Raw genomic sequence first — 22,853 nt, 5'->3', positions numbered from 1 at the left:
CTATACACGACAATCAGACCTTGTTACTTGAACCTAGATCTATAGCTGAATAAATATTCATTGTTATAGTTTTATTATGTTCATACAAGACTAAAATCTTGAGTCTCTTCAGATCAGGAAGTGAAAGCAGATGCTTTACTGTCTCCAGATGGCTGGTTATAAAGTTTGTTATAAAATCATTATGTAAATGGACGACAGACACAAAGGGTTCATGGCATTATTTTGGAAATTACACTGCAATTTTGCAAAATACAACAGCCTTGCTGCATCTCATCTGTCTGTCTGATTTCCACAATTACTGATTTAGGAGACTTGTAGAAAAGCCCCTATTGCATGGTTTCACAGACAAGGCTTATAGACCCAGACTAAAATGCATGTTTGAGCTGTTTTAACTGAAAGTAACTTGCAGTGGCATATCTTAAAATATGTCAGAGTCATTGTTTTGTCTTAAGATGCATACCAGTAATGCTTCTAAGGCACATTTCTAAAAGCTACTTAATGCTAAATAAGACCTAATCCTGGCTTAATCTAAGCCCAGTCTGTGAAACCAGGCCTATGATATTAAAAGCTTACTGTCAGGGCTGGAGGTTTCTTGCTACAGCGGTTTCATCAAATATTTTTGATCTCAGTGATCTGAGAGGTGGAAAGTACTGATTTTGGGCTTGTTTGAGAAGGATTGGAAATAATACAAAAAATAAACAATCCCAATGAATGCAAACAAAAAGAGGATGTCTTGAGCTTAAATCTCACATGTAAATATTGAAATGCATATTAACTGTTAATGTACTTAATGTACATGTTTACTTATATTTAGTTTAGTGTATTGTAAGACAGTGAGACATTGAAAATATAAACTGATAATTTGACAGGCTGGAAAATTAGCAAAAAGATTTATAATCATTTGTTAACAGAATGAAACAGTGACCCTATAAATACAAAATCAGAAATTGATTTTATATTATATTATTTTTATATTATGATTCCTATTAAATATATGTGTGTATAAAACATAATTTTGCCAAGAAGTGTATCTTTAGTGTTAGACTTGTACTTTGAAGAGTTTCAATATATGCCATGAAATCATTGAAACAACAACAACAACAAGTATCTTAACACGTCCAGGCACTGTTTTTGAGGACAATCCAATGATATCAGGTCAAGCATAAAAAGTAATGCTATTTAAGAGCAGAACTAATGCTCCAATTCAAGTAGCTTCCTTCTGAATATTTTTGAAGTTGACCTTGAACTCATCTCCTGTGGAGTCATTCAACCTTGAATACAGCGTTATCTGCAGACGCTTTGATTGTATTCACAGATGAGAAGCGCCACATTCTTTTTCTTTCTTTTTTTTTTTTCCTGAGGCATTTTCTACGTGATGCGATTTTACATTATGCGATCTTTGTCTCTCTCTGCTGGTGGCCAGACGTAAGTGTCTTTTGAATTTTAGAATTATTCCCACAATTTTTTTATGTTTTTGAAAGAAGTCTCTTATGCTCACCAAGGCTACATTTATTTAATGAAAACATTACAATTACAGTAAAACAGAAAAATTGTGAAATATTATTACAATTTAAAATAGTTGTTTTCTATTTGAATATTTTTAACTTTTTTAAATTTCAATATTTTAACTATCCTTTAAATTCATCAAAAGTGACAGCAAAGACATTCATAATGTTAAGCATTTAATAATTGCTTTAATAAATACATTTAATAAATGCTGTTCATTCAACTGTCTATTCATTAAAGAATCCTGAAATCCTGGCTGTTTCTACAAAAATATTAAGCAGCTCAACTGTTTTCAACATTGATAATAATAATAAATATTGAGCAGCAAATTGTCAGAATAATTTCTGAAGGATCATGTGACACTGAATAAATTACCATCACAGGAATAAATGACATTAAAATATATTAAAATAGAAAACAGTTCTTTTTATTTGTAATAATATTTCGCAATATTACTGTTTTTACTGTATTTTTTTGCCCCATTGACTTTAAAAGTCCGCGGTTTGGTTACTGACATTCTTCAAAATATCATCTTTTGTGTTCAGCAGAAGAAAGAAATTCATACAGGTTTGGAACAACTTGAGGGTGAGTAAATGACAGATTTTTCATTGCTGTGTGAACTATCCTTTTAAAATTAGAGCAGTGAGGGAATTATTTGTCTTTTGTTTGCTGAACAGTGAAAACAGACAGCAGCAGGAATATTAAGCAGCTGTCACTTTAGGACATAATGCACTGATCCAATACACCGATATTGTACACATGCTTTGTCTTTCTCGACTGTTTACGTTCACTTAAGACATAACCATGTTTGGGATATAACCAGGGTATTTGCCAAGACAGGCATGTTGACAATTTTTGTGTGACTGTCCGTTCAAGCGCAAGAAGACTTAAAAGCAAACTCAAATTAATATTCACATGCTGTCTGAGACACGGCTTTCCGTGTGCGCACTCAAAACTTCTCACAGCACATGTAAGTTCTCTTTCGCTCTTCTTGCGCTAAAATGTTTAAATTGGCAAGACTTAAAGGAGAACTCGGTAACTCTAGCGAACTCTAGTCACTTCTTCGCTGATTTTCCCTTTAGTTGTCGCATGTTTTCCCCACGAGCTCCCCCTACAGCTGTGGGGGGGGGGGGCGTATATTTCACAACACAGTCGTAAAAAACTCACTTGCGGCGGCCTCCTCCCCCTCTCTACCGCTGCTCATGTGCGTTTGTTTTGATCGGAGCAAGCCAACTGTATCGCGTGGAGCTATGTCTACCGAGGTGGGTAATCTGGTAATGCATCATACATGCGTGTGTGTGTTTATGTCGAATTGCCGTAAAGCAATTTGTGTTTCGCGCTCGTTCTCGTTCTAGTTCTCGCTTCTCACGAGACTTCCAATTTCTATCTTGCCGGGACGGTAGTGGCCAAGTTGCAAGGTTGGTTTTCCGCCTGGGAACGCTGGGGGGAGCGGGGAAAGTCACCAATATCACCAGAACAGGTTGTTTAACCATCCAAATGATTTCTAGACCGTTTTATTAAGTAAAAAAAGTTACCAAGTTCTCCTTTAAAAACATGCGCAAATGATAAACTTTTGTGACGATGCAGCACTGGCCCAACTAAGACAGTACCCTCAACTGTCCCAAGCATCTTTCATTCTGGCCCCAAGCCCTGCCCAGCGCTTTCGTTATTATTTTGTGCCTCTCCAAATTAGCACTGATTGTCTGTTTAACTCTTCCCCTGCCAGCCACTGGAATTTTTTTAATCATTTTCAGAAAACTCTCATGGCCCCCAGAATATTTTGTTTTATAAATATCTGAACATGCAATATATCAGAAGAAAGAACAGAGCCTCTGCTACAACAAAGGTAATGAAATGACCCTTCACAATAGATCATGCTTTACAATGAACTCTGTTAAAGAGCTTCATATGGCAATTTATCTGTTCAATAAAACACCTTACTCACCTGTTGAATAATAAAAACGCCATCTCTGCGTCACTTTTACAACATTTAAAATCCCTCAGTTCTCGTCATCTCCGAAAAGCCAAGCCAATGTTGATTCTCGTTGTCCTGAACTGCTCCGAGACACGAAGGTTGAGGATCCAAACGCAGTATTTATTGAAAGGGTAATCCACAATCAAAGTCCAAAAACAGGCAAAGGTCAAAACACAGGCAAACAATCCAAACATATACCATGGCAGGAACTCAGGTAGACAGGGTAAATCCAGAAAACAGGCAACAGGGTCAAAACCAAGGAACTCAATAGATTGCTCAGAAATGCAGTAGTGACACAAACAAGACTTCGCAATGAATGACTGAATTGACCAGGCTTTAGGGTGAGCTAATGATGCTTGATTGCTGTCAGCACTGATACACTGACAGCAATCAGGGATAATGAGGGCAGTGACTACACTGGTGTCCAAATGTAGCCCATGTGTGAATGGCAATGAACAAGAGGGGAGTTCCCTCTGGTGGATATCAAGGGCACTCCAGCTGGTAATCGTGACATTCGTTTTATTACGAGCTCTGTCAAGTTCTCTTTTTGCCAGCAGGCTCTCCTCTGTTCAGTGGTTTTTCAAACGGGTTTTTAGATTCGAGATTTAGCTTCTCCATGTCAACCTTTATCGCTCGTTGTGGCGAGACACGCCTGGGAGAGTGACGCATATACACAATTTCCCATGGAAACCACCCATTCAGGTCTAAAATATAAACACTTATAATAGGCTTACCATAGTGAATCAGGTCAAGACAAAAACACGCTTTCGAAGAAATATTAATTTATTATTCTAATTAATTTTGAACAAAGTTATATAGTGTACTTTTAAGTCAAGGTTTACTCTAAAAAAAAAACCCTTATTAACAATTTAAATTTAAGTAAATGCACATTGTTTAAAGATGTTTTAAAAATGTTTACAGTACAATGAGACAAACAAATGAAAAAAAAAAATGCAGTGTACTTTATTACAGTAATTACTGTCACAGTGTTTGTGTCACAATTCCTTACTTGGATGATAAATAAGTAAGCAAGCAAGTAAATAAATAAATAATATCAGCAGTTGAGGGGAACAAAGGTTTGAATTATATTACAAATGAATTTATTGTAATTATTGCAGTGTAATTAAAGGATTATTCCTGCCAGAAAAAAAAATCACAAAAATCCACCTGGTGGCGGCTCAGGCCCAGCCCAACACAACACCGCGCCGCGTGCATCACATCAGCCTTCCCCTGTTGTCTCCTCTTACTGCGGCAGGCCCTCACCTCACAGTAAACCCTGCGTATAAAGCAGCCTAAAGACAGTCGCTTTGAGAGATGATTATTTACCACGCTGCAAGAGCACAACCTCTAGCGGCCAAGCTGCTTTGTCGTAAAAAAATATATGAAAAGTGCGCGGGGTCTGCGCGCGAGGGCCAGAAGCAGCCGCACTTCACACTGGCATCAGTTACGGCGAGCAGTTTGCAAATAAACAAAGCTGCTGCCTCTCATAAATTCTGTGCGTAATTACGCACTGCAGATGCATGCGGGGAGGCGATGAGATGCAGGCAGACGTTATTTATCCCATGAAGTCGCTGATGCTGCAGACAAGATGGAGCTGATCAAATATTAAAGAGCAGCATATGGAGGTGCTGGGTGTGAGGAGGCCAACAGCAAGGTAGGAAGAGAGGAGAGGGAGAGAGAGAGAAAGAAAGAGAAGGAGTGGGTGTGAGACAGATAGGGAGGGAGAAAAAGGGAAGGAGTGGTGCGTGAGATGGAGAGATGGAGGGAACGAGTGCGCGTGAGGGAGTTAATGAGACAGAGAGGAGGAAAAAAGAGGCTAGATCGCTTGCCATGTCAAACCTCAGTCGACCTAGATGTCAACGGTATGGAGATGGGGCTTGTGAAGTAGCTACACTATTTGGGCAAAGGAGTCTGGAACTGATGGGATTGAGGCTGGGGAGCAGAAGGAGGAGGGAGCGGCCCTCATTTATTGTCATTACTAAGCATCACTTCTGTGTTTATGCTACTATGACACTGCTGCTTATGACATATGCCTACGTCACACTGCGCTGCTTTCCCATTGTTTTTCTACATAAACGCGTTAAACCGTTGTGCTTGCGTCGGTTGCAACGTCTCGCGCATTGCGCGGCGCTCAAGTTAAAATAAGTTGGCTAAACTTAAAAAACAACAACAACGCGTATTTCGTTTTTCTTTTATTTCACTGCCCTGCGTCTCGAGTTTTTAAGTGGAGAATAGTGGATATTCTTCAACACTTGTAGTTTTTCACAGTCATTCTCTATATGACCGGCAGGTGGAGGAAGAACATTGAGAATGCACGTGGAGAACGTTCGCAGCTCTCAGCTAGGCTATGTGGAACAAGAGTGAGAGGGGTCAATGAGAAGAGCTAGTAAAACAAAAATAAATTACAATAGTGGTAATAAACTCTTTCCATATAACTGACACCACAACACTATAGATAATAAAACCAATCAGCGTTTCATCTCACACTGGTAATATTTCATGAGAGAGCATTTATGGGATATTGAGCCATTGAATTGTGCATAACATGTGTTCCTGTAAAAACATAAGAATTATATTATATTGTGCTGCTAAAAGCATCCTGAGTGATGCACATGGAACTAAAGGCTGTTTTTTTATTGAAAGAGAAATGCACACACACAAAGGAAAATGTAAAAAAAAATCAAAAAAAAAAAAATCGAAATGTCTTGCTCCCGTAAAGAAATGTTTAAGAAGGAGGGTTTGGTAAGAGGATGGAAGAAAGAAAAAAATTACTCAATAAAAACAGTATTTTCTCGAATGTCTGCATATTATCAGACCATGATAATCAGAATTTCCATGCTCATGTATTCCATGCATTCAACAAAGGAATCACTGCTCACATTCTGAACTGCACAAATCAGATGCAAATCCCATGCATGAGATTTTATTAGACATGTGAGGACCATGATTTGTAACTAAATGTGCCAAAACAAATAAGCGAAGGCACACTGCAAGGGATTTCGTGAAGGTCTCGAGGGTTGTGTTCTAAAAAGTAGCCCACTAAAAGGGCACACAACTTTGCATGTAAATCCATAATTGACAACAATGTTTAAACCAAACCAGCCCAGCGCCCTTGGGAAAATGTGAACAGATGTTCTTGAACTCTACAAATAAAATGAGTGACAGCAGAAATAAAACAATGAGTATTTTTTGGTATATATATATATATGCTGAAATCAAACTAAATGTGAGTAGTAAACTGTCTATTTAAACAAAGTACCTTTATGTAATGGATCATAGTAATGACATAATCTATATTAGATTTAATGTTTGGACTGGATGAATAAAGTATACAACATTTTCATTTTTGTCAAGAATACTGAAAAATGGCAGCTAGACATTAAGGGTTAATATTGCAGCATTAATGTAATTTTATACATAACACCATCAATAACAGCCTAGCTGACGCTACTTGACATATTAGAAGCCACATCACTTCCATCAGCTCCTAAGGCACTGTTACATAACCTCCCTGTAATGGCGATGGTTCATAGAAGACTTGTAGATATATGTAAATATGCATCTCAATACGCACACCACAGAGACATGATTAAAAATATGGTTCTTCAGAGGGAGGTTCATTCTTACTATCAGAGGCCCTGTAGTATATACTGAGTCATTCTTCATAATGCTTGTGTTTACAGTAAGAGCAAGTTCCCATGTGTGCACATTTGGCCTACTATCAACACCGCAAACTGAGCATACAAACAGTTTGAATAAAAACATAGCACTTTTTTGTGTGCTAATGCAATTATATCCATATGCCTTTCCTAGTGCAGCTTTATACTGCAGATGTTCAAAATGTCTGAAGGCTCTTTTTGGAGAAGACACGAGTCACGACTCTCTTTGGTGTTTCAGCTAATCCTTTATCACTTCAGCTTTATAAAGATAAACTTGTTTCTGCCACCACAGGCATTTGCCAATTTAATAACCGATATTATGGTTTTGAACTAATGCCATTTTCTGTTTCCCAATATGGATACGTTAAATCATTTGATGCAAAGAGAATTGATATTTCTTCATCATAGCTCAGGCGCTCTGCGAAAACAATAAGACTCCTGCTATATTGTGAATAGCGATCGTTCTAATGCAATTATCATAACCACGGGCTACATAACAGTTAAGAAAACATCAAATGAATCTAATCTAATTTATTTTTTAAATTAAACAACAAGTGTCATTTAAATTATATTAATTTCGATATGTAAAACAGATATTTTATTATATCAAATGGACGAATTAAAAATACCTCAAATAAATTACCATAGTAAGAAAAAGAAATTAATACTATTATTCAGCAAGGGTGCATTTAACTAATCAACATTTAATCCAGTGACAGACAGTAAAGGCTTTTACACTGTTACCATTTTTTTTCTTTTGAACTTTCTGTTCATCAAAGAATCCTGAAAAAACTTCTTTCAACATTGCTAATAAGAAATGATTCCTGAGCACTAAATCATCACATTAGAATGATTTCTGAAGGATCATGTGACACTGAAGACTGCTGAAAAACAAGCTTTTCACTCAATAATAAATTACATGGAATAAAATGCATTTTAAAATATATAAATTGCATTAATATTTCACAATATTATTTCAGTTTTTACAATATTTTTGATCAAATAAATGCAGCCTTGGTGAGCATTAGAGATTTCTTTCAAAAACACACCCCAAACGTTTGCGTGGTATAGTGTATATGTCATCACGCTCCAAGTGTTTGATCATGTTGAAGGGCGTACACAAATATTGACAAGTAAACTAAACTGACTTGCTTAGCATGTATGGGGTATGAATTTGTATTTCATCATGCATGGCTAGAACGCTATATTAACCAACCAGAACTCATGAGTGCATTCAAATGGCAGAAGAAAGCTAAAAGATACAGTGTGCCTCAGCAGTTGAACTGTCTGTTTGATGTCTTCACACCGAGTGATGCGCATTAATGTTCGCATACATCACACTCACATCAGCTCTTTCTGCAGAGTGCCGATGCCATCTCAGGAATGCTGACAAACGCCACTGCACGTCATCTCACGTGAACGGCACAACATTCCAAGAGCCCCAGTAAAACACAATCTAGCGCACGCGAAATCTTTGGCCTTTTGAAATTGAAAACGGCAGGTCGCATCACGCCGTTGGTGAATTCCACAGGGCTCCAGACGAATGAAAACAAGACCCAGGCATCTCAACATAGCTCTCATTTGCATTACGGGTCTGATGAGTCATTTGGAGACTCCGGATAAAGACAGGGCTGCGGGAGGAAGAGGAGGAGGGCGAAGAGCTTCCCTCGGCGGCGTGCAGTCGAGGCAAGGGTTCCCCTGCAGCAGTGTTTAGAGGCCTGGTGCCTAATCTCTGATGAAATGTCTATTATCAGAGACTCTGCGGGAGAAAGTGGAGCAGAACAGATATGATGGAGAGGCGATTAGCTTCTGCCCTGCTGCCTCCTGCTTCCCCTCCAGCTCACTCAGTCATTCATTCATAATGTGCACCTCCTGTATCAGCCCGTGTCACGAGCGCAGAGAAAGTTTGCATGAAATCCAGCCGACTGGTGACAATTTAAGTGCAAGTGTCTGATAAGGCTCACACAGGCAAGAGGCTGCTAGGTGCAGTGCACAAATCTTAGATATGACAGTAACTCGTGCCGGTCGCGCTCGTGACGAATGGCTTCAGAGACGCATTGTAAACTGCATTAGGATGACAGTTTTTGTAATTATGAGTGTCGTGGCTTATGGCCTTTTCCTCCAGGAGCCCAGTCCTCCTGTCTCTTTAATGAACACGTATGGCTACGTTTAAAATCTATCCCTGTATAACATTTAAAAAGGTCCATACCAAGAAAGATGACTATATTAGCGTTCACGCTAATGTACGAAAACGTTCTGTTTATTATAAGCGCATGCTGCATTTATGTCATCTGTCACTTTAAATGCGCGAGCTGTCGGGTGGATTCTGATTGGCTGTCAATGTTTTTATCGTTCATCAGCTGGAAAGAATAGTTCTGTTTCCTCTGTTTCGTTATTGTTATAGCTGTGGTGTAGACTTCACTATTCTTATAAAATTGAAAAGATTATTATTAAAGCTTTTATAGTTAACATTCTTGGTGTGAACAGGCTTTTAAAATAAAATAAGATAAAATAAGCTTTAAAAAAGCTAAAACAACAAAATATCAAGATATTTCTTAATTGAACTCCTCCCCAAACTACTGGAATTCTTCAATTTAATCATTGTAATTGTGTGTATTGTAGGGTGAGACACTACAGACAAAATTTTGGGCTTTTTGGCTTTTCATAAAGTGTTTTTTTTTTTTTCAGACTAGTGGAAAGAAAACATCCAAAATACACTTTCAAGTGAATCTTTTATAGCACTTTACACAATTACAGTACATATCTCTAAAGACCGTTTTCTCAAAATGATTTTTTTTTCTCAGAAATCTCCACTTCAGTAGCACTTACATACACCACACTTTACAGTTTTATTCCTATATATATTCTTAAGGGGTTTACAAAGGGCTTTGTTCATATATCATTTGCCTGATTTTATACATTTTACTCCTAATTTTTTTTTTTTTTTCTGGCTGTTGATAGCATTTTATTGATTTATGGAGTGATAAAAAGAGATATCCAAAATCCCCTCTGTAAAAAACTTTGACTAATATGTCAACAAAAAAAATTAAACAAGAATTTTGAAACTGGCTTTATATAACTGCATATATTTCAAAAATATATGCAAATTAGTGCATATTTAATTAGATAATGCCTCCTTTGCATATTTAAACATAACATTTCAGAAAGCTTTTTTGTGGCATTCTAAATGTAATCAATCAACTGGGGATGCATGGTGATATCTCTTAGTTAATTATTTTACCCATATATTCATCTGGGGTCTCTTGCCTTAATTACTTATTTTAATTTTTAACACCTCTAATTTATGTGAATATAATTTTGAGTTTTAACATTTTAAAACTTTTAATATTGTTGTGGTGGACAGTTTTGGAGTCAAAAACTATGGTGTTATAAGATGCTTTTATAGTCTCAGTTGGTCTTCCAGCCTGGTCTGTTGACTGGTTATGGAGCAATTTTGGGCACTTTTCAGCTTGGACAGGTTGGAAGACCAGGTTAAGAATAGGCTGGATGACCAGTTTAAACCAGGCAGCTATAGGACCACCAAACCATTGTAGACATCTGAATTCTTGTACAGTCTTACATAGAATCCAAAGCATTTGAATCCTGGTGACAACTGTGATTTGTAAGTCTGCAGTGTTATGAGAGAGCGATGGTGAGAAAGCCAGCGTCCACTCGCTCCAATCTGCATGATAATCAATCCAGACTCATTCAGCCAATCAGACTGAGCAAAGAGACCCAAATTACTTCATTTAATACGTGATTTAATGCAGAAACATAAATCATCACATTACTGACAGCTCTCATAGAGCCGGTGGGAAGGGGGACAGAGCGGCGAGCCGAGCGAGAGAGACTGAATTAAAACCTTCAGACCTCCTTTACCTCTCCCTGTGGACGTGGCAACATAATCTGAAGAGAATGTACATTTTTCATAATAGAATTAATAACCAATTTTAAATTATGTCCCAGACTTGTGACCCAAGATACGTTAATTATTGATCACCCATTTCTGTGAAGAGGTGTTGTAATTACCTAGCATAATGTGACTCCTTCATCACATTTAAACATTTATATTGCTTATCTTTCCAAGGAACCCCTGGCTAAGTTTTTCCAATTACACTGATCAAATCGAGAATGTGGGGTAATTCTTCTTTTCTTCAATTAGAACTATCTGTAGTATACATAATTTATAAAATACCATCATACCTTGGCGAAATGAGAGAAAGATAATGAATATCTGCTACTTACAGTTACGAGGGGCAGACAGGTTCAGGTTTGATGATGACGAGAGGGCCTCATCATTCTCCAAAGTAATGTTCTTCATACCATGTTCAGAATATTGTCATTTGTAGGGCCGTTATGCAAATGATGTTCCTTTAGAAGAACTTTTGTGAAAAATCTACAGCCACTTTAACTGCACCCTAAAATAAGTCCACATTGCGTGTCATTCTTTTCTTTTGTAGAAATGTCTGCAGTCCGGAGATGTTTCATAACCCTGGAAGTGTTAGGGATAACCTAATCAGACTGCAAGAATCCGATCTCGTTTCTTCTTAAGGCCCTATAGATGACCACCTCAGACCTGGAAGCATCAATTCCTTTTAACCTCCTCAGATGTGATCGTTTCCCCTTCGCCTTGAGCTATTCGATGCAATTTTAGGCAATGAAATCAGATCAGAGGACAATCGCACTCCATCATCTGAATATGAGATCCACCCGGCATCGTGCAAAGAAATTCCAAGACAAATTCTCGTTATCTTGAGAAACTTTATTGATGGTTATTGTTATGCAGATCATAGTGCATGCACATACAATGACAAGGAGAAAGCCTGTCCACAACACGTACTTAAAGCAGAAAGAGCAGAATCACAGCAGTGGGTAAGATATTTTTGCCAGGTTGTGTGATGTGACGCACACAGTACACAAGAGGATATTTGCAGCCGGATAAATTGAAGCTGCTCTTTTGTTTGTATTTAATGCAATTGAAACTTTTATAAATACAAAATAAAGAAAAATGAGATATGTGACAAACACCTCTAATTAGGTATACTTGTAAACAACATGAAGGGAAGTCTTCGCGTATGCACAGCCAAGCTGCGACTCTTCAAGAACACCTTGACAGCTTGTTTGTGTAGCACTTGTAAATGACATAGTTATCATTATTCCTATTTACATATAGATATCTTTTTCACAAGTCATATATTTCTCAGTTTCTCGATAATCAAACAGTTTCAAAGTGTAAAGGCTGTGTTCTAGAAAATAATAGTACAAAGGATGTCACATTAAAAATGATATCAAAACGAAACACTTGGAAGAAGCAGAGAACCAAAAGAAAACGGACAACGGAACGTCTCACAAGTGAGAAGAAGAAGTGGTGATGAAAAAATTGCAGGTTGTGTGTGCAAAATTGTACAGTTGACAAAAATACTATGATTATATCTACATAATGATTGCATTACTTGTAAAGTGTTGATATAAATCTGTGTATGATTCCATAAAAAATGAGACACCTTTCTCTAACAGTTGGTCTACCACACTAAATCTAAAACATTATACAGTTGTGTTTTTCGTATAAGAGAACATTTTCACTGCACAGATCAAATTTAATACACTGTTTATTTTTTCCCACTCTCATCTTGTACAAATAATCAGTTTCTTAACTTCTGAGAAAAAAAAAAGAAAAAAAAAAAAAAAAAAAAAACAATAAAAAAAAAAGAAAATATATATAACCGGCGCAACCGTCGCCATCTTTTTTTTCTTTTTCGTGTTTCGTCTCTCCCGTATTATAAAAGTCAGCATTTATATCAATCGACGTACTGGAAGTACTGTAATATAAAAAGAACAACTCGTGGTAGGCCTAAACTAGCGAGGGTCTGACTTAAGGACTAGATAATAGTTAAACAGTAAAAGACTGTCATGATGAATTTTTGGGGAGTTTCTACGAGCTGCTATGTATAGTCTGAATATACACATTGAACACCCCAGGAACATAACCTTTGGCTTTGAGTAATGACTGATATAAGACAGCTTAAATAATCGATACCTCAGTGGTCTCTTTGACCGGCTCTGTCTTCTCTGCGCTCGGGGAACTACACCGACTTTACTGGCAGTCCCCGGTCTTTCGGTCTTCCCACCACGCAGACGCCCGTATCTACGCCTACCCACAACCCCCTGCGCGCTCTTCCTCTACGGCACAGAACCCAGAAGCGAAAAGAAACCAAAAGAAGGATGAAAGGCGATGTCAACGAAAGCGTAAACCACTGGACGACTCTAGTCACTTACACTCTTACAAAATATGATAACCCCGAAGTGACTTGAATATTTATCGTACATAACTCATTTACATGATAAAGCCCTAACAATTTGTATCTTCTTATTTTTTTTTCATCTTTTTAAAATCTAGCAGCTCTCTAGATCACCACAGAAACCTCTACAGCCAACAATCTATGTAATCTTTAGAAATTAAAAACCCACAATATTAAAATACACAGCACAAAATATCTGAGGTATAAGATGAAAAATATCCGTTTTTGTCTTCTCTCTTAAGAGATGCTAAAATGATGCACTACTGCATGTATTGCAATACCCAGGCCTCTGAATTACTCCTCCTTTACCCCCACAGGAAGATTCTCAATAGGTTTTGAAAGGTTTTTTTTTTTTTAGTATGGCGCGAAACGACTGTATCCACCTCGGTATATACTAGCCTGCAAAGAAGAAAGAACGAGACCCACATCATCGGCGTGGCTTCTGGTCTTGGCATCAGTCAAGGGAGCGAAAGCATTCTGGAAGAGAAGCCACGGGTTTGGACACGTTTAATTGACACAGCTCAGAGGGGACCTCCGCTAGCATTCAGGCTATTTACCGTACATACCCCCCGGACGCAAACCAATCACGTTCCATCATGCAGCAAGCACACCGACACACCTCATGCCAGAAGAGATGCATTTAGCTACTTAAAAACGTGAAAGGGATGAAAGAATACATGAGTTAACAGAGCAAATAATAAAAAAGAGCAACATATGTAGAGTTTCATACTCTGCAAAATCATTTTCTTAAAGGGTTAGTTCACCCAAAAATGAAATTTTCTGTGATTAATTACTCACCCTCATGTCGTTTCAAACCTTTAAGACTTTCGTTCATCTTCGGAACACAAATGAAGATATTTTTGATGAAATCTGAGAGCTCTCTGATCCCACCATAAACAGCAATTTAATTACCCCTTTCAAGGTCCAGAAAGGTAGTAAAGACATAGTCAAAATAGTCCATGTGACTCCAGTGGTTCAACCTTAATGTAATGAAGCGACAAGAATATTTAAAAAAACTTTATCCAACAATGTATTCTCTTCCGTGTCAGTATCATGCCTCTGTTCACGTTGTGTAAACAGTGCAGCGCTTCCGGTTCTATGTCAGAACGGCGGCTCAGTATTGGCTGGATCCTGCGTCGGTATCACACGCTCACATGCTAGGTAATCACATGCTCACGTGAACAGCGTCAGAGACTAACACGGAAGAGAAGAAATTGTTGAATAAAGTTGTTATTTATTTATTTATTTTGCGCACAAAGTATTTGCGTCGCTCATAACATTACATTTGAACCACTGGAGCCACATGTACTTTTTTAACAATATCTTTACTACCTTTCTGGGCCTTGTGAAAGGCTCAGAAAGCTCATGGATTTTATCAAAAATATCTTCATTTGTGTTTCGAAGACGAACGAAGGCCTTACAGGTCTGGAACGACATGAGGGTGAACAATTAATGGCAGACATTTCATTTTCTAACCCTTTAACCTGTATTTTCGTCTTATCTTCAGGCAAAAATCTGTGAAAAGATTTGGTAAAATACCAAAAACAAAACTGTATACTATGTATTTGAGAAACTTTTTTATCTGAGTAAAAAAAAACATTTTTTTTTTTTAGGTGTGGTCACATAAACAACATTTTAGCAGTTTTGTAGACAAAAAAAGGAAATATTTTGGTAATAGTGTAGATGCATGTCAGAAGCGATATAGCCTCGTGCAAGTACTCTACTCCAACATCAGGCGAACTGAGATTAGCTTCCTGTCTAATCTTCACTGTGCTATACAATAAAGAAAGAAAAGAAAAAAACAAAAACTAAAAATAATGCTCGTCACTTTCAAAACCAGCAGTCCTCTATTAGTCAATGCGTTGAATTAGCATGACAAACTGAATTGCAAAATGTTCGTGTGCTAAGTTTGAAAAGTTTTTCACCCTTACGTGAAATTCCCAATCCTGTGGGTTCCTATTGAAATGATTAGATTTCACCGGCAAAAATTTGCTGAGCAACGGTATATGTGACCACACCTTTAGAGAGGTTTATGCTTAAAACAAGAAAAAAACATTTATATTTAAAACATTTATATTTATATTTAAAAAATCTCTGAACTTACACAGAAGTTTTAAGCAAGTTACTGGAAAACTAGACAAAAATACAGATTAAGAAGTTGATCTTTGCAGTGTGCGTTTTGTATGCAATGTGGACATTTTGCGATCAAAAGCAGTCCACGTACAAACAAGTCGCACATGGCAGCGGGCGCCCGGAGACTCCTGATGGTCTTCCTTGCACTCTTCCATCAATCCGTCTCTCCTCGGCTTGCTCCCTCTTTTAGCTGTTGCTACAGCACCACTTAGGTGATGGATTTAATTATCAAAATGACTAATTATTCCATTAAGGGGAGAGCACGGCTAGGTGATATTCACAAAATTAGAAATATAATAACTAACATGCACTACACTGCCAAGAAATTAAGACATTTATCACGTTTACTGGGAGGATTAATGTGGCATTTCAGCTGCCGTTAGCACAAGAGACAAATTCAATTAAGTTTAAGTGAGGAGATGTCAGCAGTGCTAAAATCCATGCAGGAGGAAAAGGTGGGAAGAAAAGGGAAAAGAATGAGCATACATGACAAGCGTGCACAGAGAAAAGAGCAGGGAAGGGATAAATAAAGGGGTAATGAGGAAAGAGAAAAAAAGAGAGAGGAAACGAGGAGGAAGAGGCAGATGCAGAAAAAAAATGTCACGCTCACCATGGCACCAACGCTGTATGTGGCTGCTGGAGCAAGTGCGTGGTTGTAGGGGTCGGCAGCATAAACTCGTCCGTAACTGTGGAAACAAAGAGACGGTCAGATCGTGCCGGCGAGTTGAAAATCACTCCTTTTCTATGCAAACACAAATGTCATACAGTCATATACAACACCACGGACTGAAGCAACTACGTACTGTATGGTGATGATTTCAGAGTGTTTGGAAAATGACTATCAAATGAAGTCAGAGAGGAGAAGATCACATGGCTCTTGCAGTCATGCTGCACAGGGCAGAGGAAGACATCACTGTTTGAAAGTTGAAGGGAAAGTTGTGCAAGACATCATTAGATGCTCTGCTCATTCTTATTCTGTGATTACGGGATGGCAGCGCTAACGGCAACATCCGTTTGTACATACAAGCTTTGGCAAATCCAAGTACCAAGAGGAACTTGCTTGTTTTTTTCTAGTTCAATACACTTGCACAAAAACCCTTCAATTTTTTTTTCTTCGTAGTTTAATTTAGGCATATTGATCAAAAAGGCAAAAAATACACCACAGGAGAAAAAAACCCCAAACAGACCAGAGATCAATGTTTTACAGTACTTGCCCAAAAAACAAAACATCTGTTCATTATCCTTGAAGAAAATGGTGCAGTTTAATGTGAATGTGAGCTTAATGTACTTTTCAAGTGTCTTTTATCCTGAGATCTCACGTTGTTCCCCCTCAAAATTCGAGTTAAAACAACCTGGAATATGTGCTGCTTCGAGCATTGTTTTGCATGCATGGTGTTTTTGGACCAACTCAAGAGACGATCAAAAGGCAGAGAATTTAGTCAATTTACATATTCCGCCACTCCTGGCGATTAAGAAGTTAATCCACTGCAAATTAGTACAGACATTGTTATTCACTACACAGTCGCTCTGTCTTCATATTTCAATGCGCGGCCAAGTATTTTGTTTGACCTGCGTTATCTGTGTTTACAGGGGTTAGTTTTAATGAGTATGCAGTGCAGTGATCAAACCAGGGCTGCCTGCGCTCTTCAGGAGCTAAGATTGAAAAGGTGACCCCTAAGGATATAGCGCCTGGTGAATTATTCCTAAAGAATTAGGTAAGGGGAAAACGCTGATTGGATGAGTAACCTGAAATGCAAGAACTGGGGCTTTTAATGGCTTGTTTGAAGGACACTGTTGGTGTTTTCGTCTGTTTTTCCAGCAGTGCTACAAATTTAAGCTTAAACTCGTCCTTGTGACTATCGGTTTGTTCCTTTCCAAGATTCGTCATAGTAAACTCTTCCTGCCGCCCATCGAGACAGGTTGAAGGCAAACCCCCCATCCCCCCCCTGATTTATGAGACTGGTAGGCTCTATGTTTGTTAATGAACACCAGTGACTATAACATACTGCTAAATTAGATCTGGGCCCTGAGATACAGGTTAATAAATCTCAGATGGCTGGGATATATCTGCATTATTGACTTGATGCTCATTATTTTGGAAAATGTGTGCTCCAGCATCGCCATTCCTCTAAATGTATTGACTTTTCCCACCAGGAGACCGCATGGACAGCTCATTTCTATGATTTCTTTAAACAATGCCGGGCTGTACTTTAGGGGCTCTAATGCGAGTTGCGGATCCTCTCCGCTTTACTATCTGATTATGTTGGTTTGTGAACGTGTGGCCTTCGGGGTTATCAGCAATTATTGAACTGGGACAATTAGACCATAATTTGCAAGTTTTTCAGACTCCAAATTACACATTTCAATTGTGTTTTACAGAAAACAGCTGATGTCTTCAAGAAAGTGCCGTCTGCTAAATTACAGCCTTGTTAGCATATTCATTTTCCCTGGTCGAGGCGGGGAATAAAGAAAAAGAAGAAAGGCTAGGGAAAAAAATAGGGCTGTCACAAAATCAATGTGTGGATGGACAAGTCCATTCTCCTTTCGGTATACCGCAACTCAAACCAGTAACAATCACACTAGTGTCATTCCCAAGATCTAGCCACCTATAGCCAATGTGCAAGACACCATACACTACATGAGCAACCTTGATACCACAATGACAACATCACTAGCACTACACGCCTGTAAAATAATAACAAACAAACCAACCAAAAAAAAAAAAAAAAGCCCTCTCGAGCACACACACACACACACACACACATACACATACAGATCTAATGGAGAGGGAAGGGCGATGGTGGAGAGCTCAAAGGAACGATGGAACACAAGGAAGATTAAGAAAGGAAAAAAAAAAGGAAAATCACAGATTCCAAGCTCGTGACAAGCGTGTTCATTTCACTCTTCAAGGAACACATGCCTCTTCCAAGCAATGCCATGGGAGAGAGAAACAGAAGACGAGAACGATGAATGCGATGCCTTCCAGCTATCCTCATGCAGTACTCCAAAACTACTCCACTCGTCCAAAAAAGAGCATTCAAGAGAAACGTAGTAAGAAAAAAACGTAACATCTACTAATCAAAGGGGGCAGAAATAAGGAGACAGCCGGGCAATAGAAGCACTCACTGTCAGGGTGCATTAAAAAAGGGGGTATATGCTCGCTCCCTCATGAGTGCATAGAGAAAGTGAGGGTGATTTGGTATTCATTTATAGTTATTTATTTTACCTGAGGAGGTGTTACAAGAAATTTCATCTGCTGCAACGAAGACGAAATGATTTCTGCAAGAGAAGATAAAATTTACAATACCGCCTGCTGACTGGCTGGATGGACGAGAGGTGAGGTGGGGTGGGGGGTGGGGGGGCGGGGTTAAGGGATTGGAAATGGGGTAGGGGACGGATGGTGAGGGTGCTTGGCATAAATGGGTTTTAGTTCACAAGCAAAAACAACCAGAGCTCTCTGTGTGCGGCCCTGCACGCTGCACGGGCATCAACATGGAGGAAGAGGGAAAAGCATGCTGAGATGCAAATGCGGGAGTAAAAAAAGACATATACAGTATATCAGAGATGAGACTAAATCAAAACCTCGGACGGGGACCGATTCAATAGAAACTGCAGCTGTGCTCGAGACGCTTTTGATTTCGCCGCTCTAAACGTCCTCTGCTCTGTAAACCCCCTCCCTCCATCACTATTGTTCTGTAAAAGTCAAGGAACTGCATTCACAGCATTACTGAATAGCGCTGGATGGCCTTGATCGGTCACATAAAAGCCGGTCGTCGAGCCCGTTAGAAACACCTGAGACTGCGACCATTATACATGGATTATATTGGAAATCAAAGCAGATAATATTATACATCAAAGTGCTTATGTCATACACCGTAAACTGTTCTTGGGAGTGAGGCGAGAAGAGAAAGAAAAGGAAAACTACCTCTGTATTCTGAACAGATTTATGGTAGATGTATTTTAAAATGTCAAAATAACTAGGTGCACTCATTTGCACACGTTTTACATAAAGAAATAAATAGTACATTTTGAAAAATATTTGGGGTAGGTACGATTTAAAAATAAAGAAAATTATATTTTTATTAAACAAAAACTCATTAAGTTGATTAAAAGTGTCAGTAAAGACATTTATAATATTACAAAAGATTTCTATTTTAAATAAATGCTACTCTTTTGAACTTTCTATTCATCAAAGAATCCTGGAAAACATATCACGGTTTCCACAAAAATATTAAGCAGCACAACTGTTTGCAACATTGATAATAATAAGAAATGTTTCTTGTGCAACTATGATGCTGACAACTCAGCATTTCCTTCACAGGAATACATTTTAAAATGTATTCAAATAGAAAATATTATTTTAAATTGTAATAACAATTCATTAACTAAATGCAAATAAATTGGTGAGCATAAGAGATTTCTTTCAAAAAAATCGTATTAGTCAACATAAAAGTCAGAACTGACCATATTTACTTTCTTAATGCATGTTCCTGGTCGTCTTGTGAATGACTGATTAGTCCAATTTGTTATGAATTTGTTCAATTTGTTATTGTTTTTCATTATCTTTAATCAGAATGTAATAACATGCTCTTCTTCTGAAATGACTTTTTTATTTCCTGATGAAGTCACTTAAGACCAATGCCAAATTATTTAGACAGTTTTTTTTTTTTTAAACTAACAAAACTAACATTGGTTCAATCGATTCCCAATGGAAATATGCAAATCTTGCCCTACTTTTTAAAAAAAATCCTCTGTCACTCAGAAATAGTTGGATTATGGAAGAAAATTGTATTACAAATGGCAAATCAAGATGTCTATAAAATTACGTACATTAAGAACAATAAAAAATGCTATTTTTTTTTTGGTGACCATTCAAGACATTTTCAGCACTATTCAGTAGTGCTGCGAATGCAGTGTAATTCAATCATAAGTGCCACTAGTTGCCAGTAAGTTCAATACGACTGCCATACAGCCAAACGTGCGCAAAAAAACAAAACTTAAAATTAATTAATTAACTTAAGCGCACCTTTAATCTTGTGAACTATGAAATATATATTTAGATTAAATTTAATTAACATTTATTGTTTACAGCTTTAATTCAGCAGAAACAGTATACAGGACTACAGTAGCCTTGTTATAAAAAAAAAAAATAAAAAAAATTTAACTTTAATTGCAAACAGGAATAGGGTAAATGGTGCACTCTGGGTAAACAAATATGACTAGCATGAGTCATATTATTGGTTACATTACACAAGCTTCATGAGTCACTTCACAGGTGTGACAAATGATGTGTCATGGCTCAATCTCACGTCTAATTAGAGACATTGGCCGCCATATTGCCAGGCCCATTTTTAATTGCCGCTTGGAGCTATATTTAATAACTAAATGAATCATTTATTCCTGCTATGCATTCAGATTGAATCGGCCCTCTTAATCATGTTAGGGGGTTTGTTTTGAATACAATGTTCTATTTTGCATGACAGTATTGACCGTCCCAATGCGCCCCACGCACGCAACATGCGCACACGCGCACACACACACACACACACACACACACACACACACACACACACACACACACACACACACACACACACACACACACACACGAGAGTAAAGCTCAATGCAGACATGCATTTGAACACATGCATTAAATGGTGCACTTTCTATAATTCACAGTGCCTTACAAAATTAGATATGTATTGGCTTCAGATATGACCATTGATTTCAATCATACACATTAAAGACTACACATGCACTTCATGAAGACGCTAAAGTCGCAAGCTCTTCATATGAGCATTGGTACACGTACACACTAGACTACACTGTATAATGTTTCATCTCTTCTTTGTATCAGCAATTAGTGGTCACTGGCACTTCCAGGCAAAATGCAGACATCTGGCCAACACACCCAGGGGTGTAAAGCACTTGAGTAATTCTACTTCATTCATACAAATAAAGTATAATTTTTGGAAATATGTAGTTTACCAAAAACTAAACATTTGTAACTCTACTCAATAACATTTCTTATGAAAACATTATACTTTTTAGTTAACGTATAAAGGACGCATTTTACAAGTGTAAATCTTTCCTTATATTAATATATATATATATATATATATATATATATATATATATATATATATATATATATATATATGAATTGTATTTAATTAAAAAATTTTGGGGTCACTTATACAATTTTTATAATAATAATAAAAATGTAAGTAAAGTTTTCTATTTGAATATATTTAAAAATGTAATTTATTCCAGTGATGCCAAAGCTGAATTTTCAGCATCATTACTCCAGTCTTCAGTGTCACATGATCCTTCAGAAATCATTCTAATATGATGATTTGCCACTCAAGAAACAGTTCTTATTATCATCAATGTTGAAAACAGTTGTGTGGAACCACGATACATTTTTAGAATTATTTGATTTATTTGAGATAGAAATCTTTTGTAACATTATGTATTTAGCATAGTTTTTGATCAATTTAATGCATAATTGCTAAATAAAAGTACTGATTTCTTTTAAAAAATATATATTTTTTGATGGTATAGTGTATATTTTTGTTGGTCTTCGTTATGTCCCTTTGAATCTTTTAAATAAAATGTAATTTGCTCACATTACTGTATTCGTCATATATTCATCCTTGAAGAGATGTCAACATGATCTTTGATCCAAAGCAAAGCAATTTAATTACATCATAACCATTCTTGACGACAAACACTTGAGGCTTTACATAACAACATTCAAGTGTCAACACTTTCTAAGGAAAAAGTTGATTTTTTTACTTTGAAATACTTTCACTCAAGTATATTTTTTAGCATGATACATTGATTCAGATTTTTTAATTATGTGAAATCCCACACTGTCACTTCAGTATCATTTCTCAGTGCTTTTTATACCCCTGAGCATTCCTGGTATGCGTTAGCAGCATAATTTACTAATAAACTGAATGAATGGCCTTTGATACAAGAGTTTAAAGAGTTGTCTTAGCTTCCCGCACAGCTGTTAACCCTGAGGGTTTCAGCTCAGTCCAGGGAGCGCCAGAAACACGCACGACGGACCACCTCAACCTCTCCTGAACAAGCGTCGCGGGGACAGAGGTCATGGTGGGTTGTAGGAAACCGTGTACTCCTGACCCAGGTGTCCCCGGCCCGCAGCTGTTCAGATGGGAGCGGTCGAGCCTTGAGCAGCATCGACCCTGGACATCTCTGACAGAGAGCGAGTGAAGCTCTGACAAACAGCAGGAACCAGATGCAGAGGCTAACTGC

The 22,853-nt window shown here is 37.7% G+C and overlaps 1 protein-coding gene across 14 annotated transcripts in view; it reads right to left on the bottom strand.

The window, feature by feature from the left end:
* Nucleotides 1-11,889: 11,889 nt before the first annotated feature.
* rbfox1 (RNA binding fox-1 homolog 1) overlaps nt 11,890-22,853 on the bottom strand; it is a gene marked incomplete at its 3' end in the record, with an annotated part of 266,295 nt that continues 255,331 nt past the window's right edge. For 10 of the 14 annotated variants that reach the window (XM_079894971.1, XM_079894972.1, XM_079894973.1 and 7 more), the window contains 2 exons: nt 16,183-16,258; nt 11,890-13,916 (listed from right to left, as the gene is read on the bottom strand). In XM_079894971.1, the coding sequence (XP_079751097.1) occupies nt 13,794-13,916; nt 16,183-16,258 (199 nt within the window). Of the gene's footprint in view, nt 13,917-16,182; nt 16,259-18,798; nt 18,852-22,853 lie in introns of all 14 variants that reach the window. The other 4 variants (XM_079894975.1, XM_079894970.1, XM_079894968.1 and 1 more) reach the window with 2 other exon arrangements.

The sequence above is a fragment of the Squalius cephalus genome, assembly GCF_949319135.1.
Source record: "Squalius cephalus genome assembly, chromosome: 1".
NCBI classification, from domain to species: Eukaryota; Metazoa; Chordata; class Actinopteri; order Cypriniformes; family Leuciscidae; genus Squalius; species Squalius cephalus.
Note: the sequence above shows the minus strand (reverse complement) of the source record. Positions and strands in the feature narration are given on the sequence as shown.